Below are 12,977 nucleotides of genomic sequence, written 5' to 3'. Positions count from 1 at the left end.
GGCCTATCCCCAGGTGCATGTCTTTGGAGGTGGGAGGAGCCTATCCCCAGGTGTATGTCTTTGGAGTTGGGAGGAGCCTATCCCCAGGTGCATGTCTTGGGAAATGTCACGCTTGCCACTGACGGTTTGTGTTTTAGTTTCTCCTCTATGTGTTTGGAATATCCTGTCCTTAGTTCCTGTCAGCACTCTTATTTTGGTCCAGCTTCCTGTTTGTCTCCCTGTGTGCTGTTTTTCCCTCAGCTGTGGCTGATTGGCACCTGGCTACACCTGGCTACAATCAGCCCGCTCCTATTTTACCTGCTTTTTTCCTCCAGTCAGTGCTGGATTATTGTCGTTGCCACATGTTGCACTTGTCTTTGCTACCTGTCGTATCTTGTTTTGTCCATGCAGCGTTGCTGTAAGCTATGTTTGATTGCGGTTTTTAGCTTACTGCCTTTTGTTCCCTGCTTCCAGTTTGTTTTCTAAGTACAAGTAGGACTTCTCTTTTCCATTCTAAAGTTCCTTTTTGTTTTGTAGCTCCCATGCTTACTCTCTTAGTTTATCTGCCCACGTGCGTGCTTTTTGTTTGTACCCTTTGTTTGGTTTTGTTCTAGTATTTTATATTAAAACCATGTTTCCTTATTCAATGCCTGACTCCGTCTCCGCATCATGGGGTTTGTCAACAACAAACTTTGACAGGAAGTGGGAGGAAGCCGGAGTACCCAGAGGGAACACACGCATTCACGGGGAGGACATGCAAACTCCACACAAAAAGACACCGAGCCCGGGATTGAACACAGGACTACTCAGGACCTTTGTATTGTGAGGCAGACGCACTCACCCCTCTTTCACCGTGAAGCCTAGAAGAGAATCTTTCACCACACACGCTGCAACTCAACACTTACTTACCAGTGTGTATTCTCATGAGTCTTTTCAAAAGCAGACTTTGTATAAAACGTTTACAATATACTGAACATGTATAAGGTATGTCTCCAGTGTGTGTTCTCATGGCTACTTTCAATGTGCTTTTTCATACAAACGCTTTAACACATTCTGAGCAGGAAAAAGGTTTTTCTCCAGTGTGTGTTCTCATGTGTACTTTCAAAGTGCTTCATTGTACAAAAGCTTCACCACATTCTTAACAAGAAAAAGGTTTTTTATTCATTGTGTATTCTCATATGTGCTTTGAAATGGTCCCTTCGAGTAAAATCTTTACCGCAGATTGAACATAAAAACGTTTTTTCTCCAGTGTGTATTCTCATGTGTGCTTTGAAATGGTCACTTCGAGTAAAAGCTTTACCACACATTGAACATGAAAAAGGTTTTTCTCCTGTGTGTCTTCTAATGTGTGCTTTGAAAAGGTGCCTTTGAGTAAATCCTTTACTACAGATGAACATGAAAAAGGTTTTTCTCCAGTGTGTGTTTTTGTGTGGTTTACCAACTGTCCCTTCTGGGAGAATCCTTTGCCACAAATTGGGCACATGAATGGTTTTTCTCCAGTGTGTATTCTCATGTGTCTTTTTAACTATGCTTTTCGCGCAAATCTTTTACAGCATTCTGAGCAAGTAAAAGGTTTTTCTCCAGTGTGTATTGTCTTGTGTGTATTCAAATGTTGCCTATGAATAAAATCGTTACCGCAGATTGAACATGAAAAAGGTTTTTCTCCAGTGTGTGTTCTCATGTGTCTTTTCAAATCGTACCTCTGAGTAAAATCTTTACCGCAGATTGAACATGAAAAAGGTTTTTCTCCAGTGTGTGTTCTCATGTGTACTTTCAAATTACTAGGAGATTTAAGATGTGAAGTGAGTGTTGTCAGTGTGACATGTCTTATCATCTTTAGAGTCTTCATCATCAGTGTCAGGAGAGTGTGACGTTGTGTCCTCACTATCTGATAGTGGAGCTAAGAGCTTGTCTGCTTGTGATCCTCCACAGTGGTCTCCATCAGCTTCTGTTGTCATGTGTTGTGTTGAGCTGCTGCTTGGAGGCTCCCCCCCTCCCCTCTCCTCACTTTCACCTTTCACCTCATCACCTTCACTCTTCACAGGGACACCAGTCACTGGCATCTTGGTGACATCAACCTCCTCCAGTCCTTCAAGATGCTCTCCCTGCTGACTGATGCTGTGTTCCTCCTCTTCCTCTTTAATGTGAGGGGTCAGTGGGTCCTCCTCTTCCTTTTTAAAATGGGGTGTCAGTGGGTCCTCCTCTTCCTCTTTATAAAGGGGGGTATGTGGGTATTCCTCTTCCTTCTTAATGTGGAAGGGCTGTGGCTCCTCCGTTCGCATCCTGAAGCTCCACTTCTGTTGCTCAGGGTGAAGATGTTCTTCACAGACGTCTGCAAGACAAACACAGCATCTCTGCTCAGTCACACAATGCATTCAGTACTTTTACATGCACTTAGGAAAAACAAGTTATTGTAAGAACTGTCTTGAAATCTCAGTGACACACAAACACGCTGCTCTTAACAACATTATTCACAGGAAAAGAAAAACAAACCAGGACAACAGGACTTTTTACTATGGATGAACGATATGGTTTAAATTAGATTTTGCGATTAAATTATTTCATGTAGAATTACTAATAGAACTATCTTAAAACAGGTTACACAGGCTCCTAATTTAGTTGCTGAAATATGCAGTAAAATAATACATAATTTCCAGTATTTTTTTTCCTCGAATAAAGTAACCAGATATTAACAGTAAATAAACAAGTACATTAATAAAAATTGTTCGATAAAATAATACAATTAGAAATGACACAATATGTTACTGCATATGTCAGCTGCCAAATTAGGAGCATTTTTTAACCCGCTTTGAAACTATTCTATTATCAATCATATAACAAATTATATATTGTGACATATATTGTAATTAGGATATAGATTTGAGGTCATATCGCCCATACCAAACATTGGCTCCCCGAGTCATTTTGTCTGGCCCATCAAATATATTTATTTTTTATATTCTTCAGATGTGTGTGTATGTTTAAAATGTTGTACTCCTGTTCTACATCACTTGGAAGTGTCATGTCATGGGGATGGTGTGCTTTTAACTAAGGGTGTGACGATGAACATGATTCTTACACATGTGTGTACTTCATGTGTATATGAATGTACTTTCCCTTGTGTGCTTAGTTTTACTGTAACTTCATAGTGGATAATATCTATAAACAACCTAACTTGTTTTTCATCTTTAATTTGAAGGACTGTTTACTTATCTGACAAACTCAAAGGAAACTGCACTTTTTTAAAATGTCGCCTGTCATTCACAATCCTTATGTGAGACATATTTTTTAAATATTTATGAATTCTAATTAGTAAATAAACATGAGCAGAAATCAGCTAATATTGGAGTCAATGGGAGCTCCTCTATTAGACCCACAAAGTCCTCCAAAAAACATCCAAAAACTGCCAACTATACTCATTTTACATTTTGTGACCTGAATATTAACCAAGTATTAGTGATATTGTTATTATAAGCGCTAACCCTAAAGACCTACTGAAAGCCACTACTAGCCACCACACAGTCTGATAGTTTATATATCAATGATGAAATATTAACATTGCAACACATGCCAATACGGCCGCTTTAGTTGACTAAATTGCAATTTTAAATTTACCGCGGAGTTTCCTGTTGAAAACGTCGCGGAATGATGACGTGTGCGCGTGACGTCCCGGACTGTCAGGAAATATTAGCTTAGCATAACACACAGCTAAAAGTTGTCTCTTTTCATCGCATACTTACACAGTAATTTGGACATCTGTGTTGCTGAATCTTTTGCAATTTTTTCAATTAATAATGGAGAGTATAAACAACAGTGCTGTTGGTGGAAAACGGTGTATTGCACCTTTGTTTTTAACACAGAGCGGTCAAGCGAACATGTTTCTCTACGTCAACCAGCATGTTTTTGGATGGGAAAATTGTGATATATATCTTACCGGAGACATCATTGGATTATTCGTCCTCCTGCAGTAGCTGTTTAAAAGGCAGCTGTGAGCTTGGCTCCTCTGCTTCTCTTTAAGACACTGGGTGTTCACCGCAGCCATCCGACCTCGAGGTATGTCTTTACAATCTCACTAAAACACTATTAAAAAATAAGCAGATAAGGGATCTTCCAGAATTATCCTAGTAAATGTGTGTAATTACATCTGAAACGCTCACAATGCCGCTGCCCGGAGCCGTCGCTTTTTATTTTATTTTATAAAAAAAAAAATTCTAGTCTTTCGCTATCAATATCATCATCCACAAATCTTTCATCCTCGCTCAAATTAATGGGGAAATTGTCGTTTTCTAGGTCCGAATAGCTCTTGCCGCTGGAGGTTCCCATTATAAACAATGTGAGGACGTGAGGAGCCCTTACCCTTGTGAAGTCATCGTCTGCGACTTCCGGTAAAGACAAGGCTTTTTTATCAGCACCAAAAGTTGCGAACTTTATCGTCGATGTTCTCTACTGAATCCTTTCAGCGAAAATATGGCAATATTGCGAAATGATCAAGTATGACACATAGAATGGACCTACAATCCCCGTTTAAATAACAAAATCTAATTTCAGTAGGCCTTTGAGGACCTACTTTTAGCGGCGCATAGATCACAGAAGTAACTAGCTTATGCTGCTATATTGACATATTGAGCTGCTTTCTCGCCTCTAAGAGGGTGAAAGCTAATTCTAGATTATATAAATCATGCTTCTCACTTATGTAGTAGAAGGTTGTGGACATAAACCGAGAACTTGGTCAACTCTGACATCCAACTTAGACCTGGAGATGGCAAGAAAGATTCGAAAATACGCTATTTTGCACCCACCCTTTTTTAACCATTTGTGAGGATTAATTCTTCATCTAAACGGGAAGATATGAACATACCATCAGTCGGCATCCCACTGAGAGCAGACATTGTATGCTTAAAATGAGAAAGATATGTAAATATGACATGTTATTAAGTGTGTGACTACATTACATATATACTTACAGTGTGTATTTAAAGGGGAACATTATCACAATTTCAGAAGGGTTAAAACCAATAAAAATCAGTTCCCAGTGGCTTATTTTATTTTTGGAAGTTTTTTCAAAATTTTACCTATCACGCAATATCCCAAAAAACAGCTTTAAAGTGCATGATTTTAACCGTCGTTATATCCGCCTGTCCATTTTCCTGTGACGTCACTGCGTGAAGCCAATACAAACAAACATGGCGGATAGAACAGAAAGCGACATTAGCTCGGATTCAGACTAAGATTTCAGCGGTTTAAGCGATTCAACAGATTACGCATGTATTGAAACGGATGGTTGGAGTGTGGAGGCAGATAGCGAAAAAGAAATAGAAGAAGAAACTGAAGCTATTGGGCCATATCACGACAGACATCGGCAACGAGGACGAATTCGGCGATCGCCTTCTAACCAACGATTGCATCTTTTGACCACTGGTGCAACTTGAATCCGTCAATTGGTATGTACTTGTTTGGCATTAAATGTGGGTGGAGCGAAAGGCTGGATGCAAATATAGCTACAAATGAGGCATAATGATGCAATATGTACATACAGCTAGCCTAAATAGCATGTTAGCATCGATTAACTTCCAGTCATACCGTGAGCAAATATTTCTGATTAGCACATAAGTCAATAACATCAACAAAACTAAACTTTGTGATTTCGTTGACTTTATCATTGTAAATGCATCTGCTTTGAGTGTCGCAGTATATCCACACATCTCTGTGCCATCTCTGTCGTAGCATCGCTATCGTCGGTAAGGTGTGCAGAACAAACGAGGGACTTTCGCATCTTTTGACCACTGGTGCAACTTGAATCCGTCCATTGGTATGTGTTTGTTTGGCCTTAAATGTGGGTGGAGGGAAAGGCTGGATGCAAATAAAGCTACAAATAAGGCATAATGATGCAATATGTACATACAGCTAGCCTAAAGAGCATGTTAGCATCGATTAGCTTCCAGTAATATGTCTGATTAGCACACTCCACGTAAGTCAGCTGGTGTTGTTACACCGTCCGACAACACACCGACGAGGCATAATGTCTCCAAGGTACGGAAAACAGTCGAAAAAACGGAAAATAACAGAACTGATTTGACTTGGTGTGTGTAATGTGTTTGAGAAAATGGCTGATTGCTTCCCGTTGTGACGTCACGGGTGAAAGGTCATTGCTCCGACAGCGTTTAAATCGCCAAATCCACCCTTTTAGAGTTCGGAAATCGGTTAAAAAAACATATGTTCTTTTTTCTGCAACATCCAGGTATATATTGACGCTTACATAGGTCTGCTGATAATGTTCCCCTTTAAAATGTTAAAAGTGGATTTAAAGGCCTACTGAAAGCCACTACTAGCGACCACGCAGTCTGATAGTTTATATATCAATGATGAAATATTAACATTGCAACACATGCCAATACGGCTGCTTTAGTTGACTAAATTACAATTTTAAATTTCCCGCGGAGTTTCTTGTTGAAAACGTCGCGGAATGATGACGTGTGTTTGTGACGTTATTGGTTGGAGGGGACATATTAGCGCAGCACCATTTGCGGGCTGAAAGTCGTCTCTTTTCATCACGCAATTAAACAGTATTCTGGACATCTGTGTTGCTGAATCTTTTGCAATTTGTTCAATTAATAATGGAGAAGTCACAGTAGAAAGATGGAGGTGGGAAGCTTTAGCCTTTAGCCACACAAACACACGGCTTTATTATGGATCAGAACGGTCAAGCGAACATGGTTCCCGACCACTTGTCAACCGGCAGGTTTCGCTGAGAAAATTGTGATAAAAACTCTCCTCTTACTGTAGATCAGCTGAGCTTGCGCCGTCCATGCAGCTGCCGTCAACTTCCCTCAGAGACTGACGTCAAGACACCCGTGGACACACCCCTCCGACTATCAGGTACTATTTAACTCACTAAAACACTAGCAACACAATAGAAAGATAAGGGATTTCCCAGAATTATCCTAGTAAATGTGTCTAAAAACATCTGAATCCATCCCAATGCAATCGCCTTTTATTTTAACTTATTTTATTTTATTTTTTTTCTAGTTCTTCGCTATCAATATCATCATTCACGAATCTTTCATCCTCGCTCAAATTAACGGGGAAATAGTCGTTTTCTCGGTCCGAACTGCTCTTGCTGCTGGAGGCTCCCATTAAAAACAATGTGAGGACGCGAGGAGCCCTCACACTTGTGACATCATCGTCTGCGACTTCCGGTAAAGGCAAGGCTTTTTTGTCAGCACCAAAAGTTGCAAACTTTATCGTGGATGTTCTCTACTAAATCCTTTCAGCAAAAATATGACAATATCACGAAATGATCAAGTATGAAACATAGAATGGACCTGCTATCCCCGTTTAAATAAGAAAATTTCATTTCAGTAGGCCTTTAAGATGTTATTTAGAGCACTTTGACAGCAGAATAGAGCGGCTACCAATGACTCAATTGCTCAAGGTTTATTTTCTATTTAGGATGCATTAACCATCGACCTGCTCAGTGGCCTTTTGGTTAGAGTGTCTGCCCTGAGACTGGAAAGTCATGAGTTGAAACCCTGGCCGAGTCATACCAAAGACTATAAAAATGGGACCCATTGCCTCCTTGCTTGGCACTCAGCATCAAGGGTTGGGGGTTAAATCACCAAATGTTTCCTGAGCGCGGCCACCGAGGAGCTTTTAACTACCTCGGCGACCTCGGCCCAAGAAATAGGAGAGCCCACCACAGATTTTCCAGGAACTGCTTCCTCATACGAAGATGTGTTGGTGGGATTGAAGAGGTCTTCTACGTATTCCCTCCACTGATTAACAACAGCCGCAGTAGAGGTCAGCAGCAAACCATCCTCACCATACAGTGACAGTGTACTGCTTCCCACCCTGAAGCGGCGGATGGTGGACCAGAATTGCTTCGAAGCCGCCCGGAACTCGTTTTCCATGGCTTCCCCAAACTCCTCCCATGTCCGTGTTTTTGCCTCCGCGACCGCTGAAGCCGCACTTCGCTTGGCCAGTCGGTACCTGTCCACTGCTTCTGGAGTCCCATGAACCAAAAGGACCCGATAGGACTCTTTATTCAGCTTGATGGAATCCCTCACTGCTGGTGTACACCAGCGGGTTCTAGGATTACCGCCACGACAGGAACCAACCACCTTGCGGCCACAGCTCCAATCAGCCGCCTCGACAATAGAGGCACGGAATATGGTCCACTCGGACTCAATATCCACTGCCTCCCTCGTGACATGTTCAAAGTTCTTCCAGAGGTGGGAATTGAAACTCTCTCTGACAGGAAACTCTTCTAGGCGTTCCCAGCAGACCCTCACAAGCTCACCACAAGGTGGTGATTGGTAGAAAGCTCTGCCCCTCTCTTCACCAGAGTGTCCAAAACATGAGGCCGCAAATCCGATGACACAACTACAAAGTCAATCATGGAACTGCGGCCGAGGATGTCCTGGTGCCAAGTGCACATATGGACACCCTTATGTTTGAACATGGTGTTTGTCATGGACAATCCGTGACAATCCGATAACAAAGCACCACTTGGGTTCAGAGCCGGGCGGCCATTTTTCCCAAGCACGCCTCTCCAGGTTTCACTGTCGTTGCCAACATGAGCGTTGAAGTTCCCCAGCAGAACAAGGGAATCAGCGAGGGAGCACTCTCCAGTATTCCCTCAAGGGAATCCAAAAAGAGTGGGTACTCTGAGCTGCTGTTTGGTGGCTAAGCACAAACAACAGTCAGGACCCGTCCCCCCACCCGAAGCCATGATGTTGTGTGCCAGGCTTCACCAATATAAGAGTAGCTATCAGCTGGCAACAACCCTTGACTAGATAAGGTGAGTGCATTATCATCACAAAACTGTATTAGGTGTCTTGCATTATCAGAGCTGCCATCAGAAATATCAGCATTCCAGTCACCGACCACATAAATACACGTACAGTGATTATCCTGTATAAAAGAATTAATAAAAGCAAGTTTAAACATGGATTCATCCTCATTGTCTTTCCATTCATACGGAGTGTACACATTGAGAACAATAAACTCCCTATTGTCGGACTTATACTGAACAGCAATACACTTCGAACCTAATAACACTAATAACTGGATCGTGCTTTTTGTGCCAGAGCACAGCAACACCTCCCGCTATCCTCCCTCATACAATTCCCATCATTAAAATAATTCAAGAGCCCCAGGTCTAGTTTTGGGAGGAATGTCTCTTGTAAGCCTAACATGTCAAAGTGGAGCAGCAGGTTGTCAACAACTACACGCCGAGCCCGGTCCCCGGCGCTGGATATTAGATTTTTGTTTTCTCTTTGGCCTCAGTCTGGATCCCCTCTCCAGGGTCCCAGGCTTAGACTGATTTTTTTTCTCACCTCTCCTCCTTTTTACCAGTTTCTCACCTTTTTTTTAAGGGGCGGCGGAAGTTGGCAGACCTGTTCTGTCTCCCTGTAATGTTTGTCTGCTCTTGAATGGGATTGTGCTGAAAATCTTAAATTCTCCTCTGAGATTATTAAAGTGTTTCTGATTCTGATTGTGTTTCTATCAGCCATCTTCAAACATAATTAACTTTCCGGTACAATTTCTTAAATTTTGATTCGCCGAAAGTTTTATCAGTCACAAATACTGCCTCAGTTTGCAATCGGACAACTTTACCGCTAGGAGGCTATTGGAAGAAAGACTTTAGAAAGACAAGACAACTTTGCTAATTAGTACTAATAAACTAGATTGATTGAGACATTGCTGGACAGCAGAGAAGTAACTAAATCCACACAAACGTTGAAATTATTTTTTTAAGATATCTGGCTTGTATTTTAAGTAGGGATATAAATCGTTGGAAATGTATCGATATGATACCCTAATCGATACCAGTATTTGTCGGTACTTTTTTTGGTACTACATGTCATTTGTGGAAATAAAAAAGTGAAAAAAGTCATTTTAAATAGCATTCCTACTAGCACAAGAGGTTGAACACCTCCAACATGATGTTCTGTAACATCTCAGAGCAGGGAAGTCTTTAATCAGGAGCTGTTTATTTGAAGTCTTAAAGAAGTCAACTATGTGTGCAGTGCAAGGTGAAATGCAGTTATGTCATCTTCTTGTCAATAACACACACATCAAACTTTGGTTGCTTCCTTATTTGTCATTATTCAAAGCTGATTGTAATGTGTAGCAGCGGCAGCTGAACTCAATGTGACTCAGTCAGCTGGAATTAAAAATACAAATAGTTGTGTCTTTAATCCAAAATTTTCACGGTCCTCATGGACGACATAATTAGGAACCAGTATTAATTAAAAAAATGGTATTTGGTGTACATCTCTTATCTTAACCACTAAACCTTTGAAATATGCTGACATATGTGCTGCTAAAGGTAAATAAACAGTAGCCATATTGAATGTTTGCCTTCATTTGACCACGTGAGGTAAGGAGGACGGCCTCTAGGTCACATGGTTACACCCCAGCAATTACACTGTTGATGATTGATGAGCATTCATATTTAAATGGTGGTGTTAAAAAGCAAACATATCTTCATCTTTAGTGATAAATGTGTCCCCCGGATGAACATGTGTCACAAACATTGTATTAGATGATATGTGGATGTTGTGCTTACTTGGACTGTGATGAAGCTGTGAGGACTCAGGTGGTTTGTCTTCATGCTCTTCAGTCTTCACAGAGACAACAGTCAGTGGAAACTTGCTGACATCAGCCTCCTCCTGCCCTACAGGACACTCTCCCTCCTCTTCTTCTTTAAAATAAGAGGGCTGTGGCTCATCTTTGTCCCCTTTAAAATGTGAGGGCTGTGGATACTCTAAAGTGAAACTGTCCCCCTGCAGATGAGGGAGACATTCTTCTTGGTGTCCAATCAGCTGATGGATGTCTACAGGACACAAACAAAACACATTTTAACTCCTACATGCTAAGTATTAAATTGTACATGAAATATAGGGCTGTGGCTAATGAAAATTGTATTAATCAAGTGTTCTAATGGAAATGTTTCCGATTAGTTGAGTAACTGAATAAAACAGTGTTGCTTGGTTAAAGACAAATTTAAGCGACTATAAGACATTTCATTTAATAATGAACGGCCAATTGGTTTGAGATGGTATGAGATCAAGATGTCATCTTTAGATCAGGCTTTGTTTTTTTGACAATCACAGCCACGTTAAAAAGTTAAAGTACCAATGATTGTCACACACACACTAGGTGTGGGGAGATTATTTCCTGTATTTGGCCCATCACCCTTGATCACACCCTGGGAGGTGAGGGGAGCAGTGAGCAGCAGCGGTGGCCACGCCCGGGAATAACTTTTATGGTGATTAAACCCCAATTACAACCCTTGATGCTGAGTGCAAGGCAGAGAAGTAATGGGTCCCATTTTTATAGTATTTGGTATGACTGGGTTGGGGTTTGAACTCACAACCTACCGATCTCAGGGAGGGTGCACCGACATGAAGGAAATAAGAGGTCAGTATGCTTTTACACACATATATAACTTGTCAAACCTGCCAGCTAGCAGGCTAGGTTTACGGCATCAGTAACCATGGTAACTGACTCTGACTTTGTCTTACCTCTCTTATTTTTGGAGGTAAAACTCTCGAGCTTTACATACTCAGGACTTTGCACTTAACCTGCTCTCTGGAATATTCCCCCGGTGACTGTGTGAGATTTGTGTAAACATGTTGATACACATTGTTACAAACATCAACCTCTCATAAATATTGTGTGTCTGGCACTGTCTCGTTTTTATGAACAATGTAAAACAATTAGTGCATCATCCTCACATGACAATTCATCTTCCTGTAGACAATTTATTGAAGAATAGTGTTAATAATGAAATATAAAGTTAGTAAAGATGTGAGAGTAAGAAGTAAACAAACCTGTTCTGTGCAACACAACTTGATGTTTTTCATGTTGTCGCTCCTTCTCCTCTTTTGTTGGATAAAGTTCCTCCTCGTACTCTGCTGTGGTTCTTTGGCACATTTTCACACAATCACAACACTTTACACTCACACTTGATCTCTACTTAGTGATGTGTTTTGATCACTTCCGCCTCTCTTTGTTAGCAGCTAACAAGCTAAACTAACTAGCAGGCTAAGCTAGCTCGAGAAGCATCAAAGTGCGCTCAGACTAATATAACCGGATGCAAACAGTTATTAACGATGTTTACTCTATTTACTAGAGTGCAATAAAGGACATATATGTGTACATGGAGGCACAAATTAAGAACATTGAACTGTGACGACTGCAATAACGTCTTCACCGTCAGACGCCATCTTGCTTTATCATCGCCGTGTTTGGTTCGCGCGCTGTGTTGTCAGATCTCGCGAGAGAAACAAGTAACCAGCTCTTTTCCAAATCTCGCGAGAGAAATAAGTACAACCAGTTTCCCACAACGGTAAAACTATTTTATTATATACTATTTACTTATTGTGAAAATAAAAGTAAACCTGTCGATTTCAAAATTTCTAAACAAAGACATACAACTTGTTTTCGTAAAAATATTCAAATATTTAACAATGTATTGGAATTTAATTTTCCCTAGTAGACATAACAGTTTGACAGCATTCTCGAATGGAACATTCTGGAGAAACATCCTGGATTTATTTGGATAGAAATGAATTACAAAGGTAAACTTTTGAATGATTTGACTTCATTTGTGATGATTTATCTCTTTTGCTCAGTCCATTTTTTCCCAAATTTAATTTGAGGGAAGTTGTCACCACCTGCTGCCACCTAGTGGTTTGTATTGTCAGTTTTCCTCTTTTGGTGCAGTTGATCTTGTTCTTACATTTCTCCTTCCTCCTAAAGTTCCTGTGTTGCCTTTGTGGGCGGAGTTGTGGGACGTGCACAGCTGCTTCCAATTGACCCTGGTGCTACTTAAGCAGCACATTGACAGCTGGATAGCACTCGGTGAATCCGCTCCACGCCAGTTGATTCTATGCTTTGAGTATTTTGCTACCTTGGCCATTCCCAGTGCCATCCATCTTGGTGTTGTTTTGTAGTGTGCACGTCTTGTAACTCCAAACCAAGTTTAGTTC

The 12,977-nt window shown here is 41.0% G+C and overlaps 2 protein-coding genes across 2 annotated transcripts in view; both read right to left on the bottom strand.

Annotated features, from left to right (window-relative positions):
• LOC133546178 (gastrula zinc finger protein XlCGF57.1-like) overlaps positions 1-12,977 on the bottom strand; it is a 206,690-nt gene that overhangs the window by 186,679 nt on the left and 7,034 nt on the right. The gene's annotated exons all lie outside the window — the stretch shown is intronic.
• On the bottom strand, positions 1,115-12,207 carry LOC133546205 (sarcoplasmic reticulum histidine-rich calcium-binding protein-like). Its single transcript, XM_061892107.1, has 3 exons — positions 11,817-12,207; positions 10,550-10,816; positions 1,115-2,311 (listed from the first exon to the last, which is right to left on the bottom strand). The coding sequence occupies exons 1-3, from the start codon at positions 11,917-11,919 to the stop codon at positions 1,770-1,772; spliced, it is 912 nt and encodes a 303-aa protein (XP_061748091.1). The 5' UTR covers positions 11,920-12,207; the 3' UTR covers positions 1,115-1,769.

This window comes from Nerophis ophidion, linkage group LG29 (genome assembly GCF_033978795.1).
Source record: "Nerophis ophidion isolate RoL-2023_Sa linkage group LG29, RoL_Noph_v1.0, whole genome shotgun sequence".
Lineage (NCBI taxonomy): Eukaryota > Metazoa > Chordata > Actinopteri > Syngnathiformes > Syngnathidae > Nerophis > Nerophis ophidion.
Note: the sequence above shows the minus strand (reverse complement) of the source record. Positions and strands in the feature narration are given on the sequence as shown.

Excerpts from the sequence above, each read along its gene's own strand:
- LOC133546205 (XM_061892107.1), bottom strand. The coding sequence starts at position 11,919 with ATGTGCCAAAGAACCACAGCAGAGTACGAGGAGGAACTTTATCCAACA. Across the intron at positions 10,817-11,816 it reads AGTTGTGTTGCACAGAACAG|ACATCCATCAGCTGATTGGA; the intron begins GTTTGTTTACTT and ends TGTGTCCTGTAG. Across the intron at positions 2,312-10,549 it reads ACAGCTTCATCACAGTCCAA|ACGTCTGTGAAGAACATCTT; the intron begins GTAAGCACAACA and ends TTTGTCTTGCAG.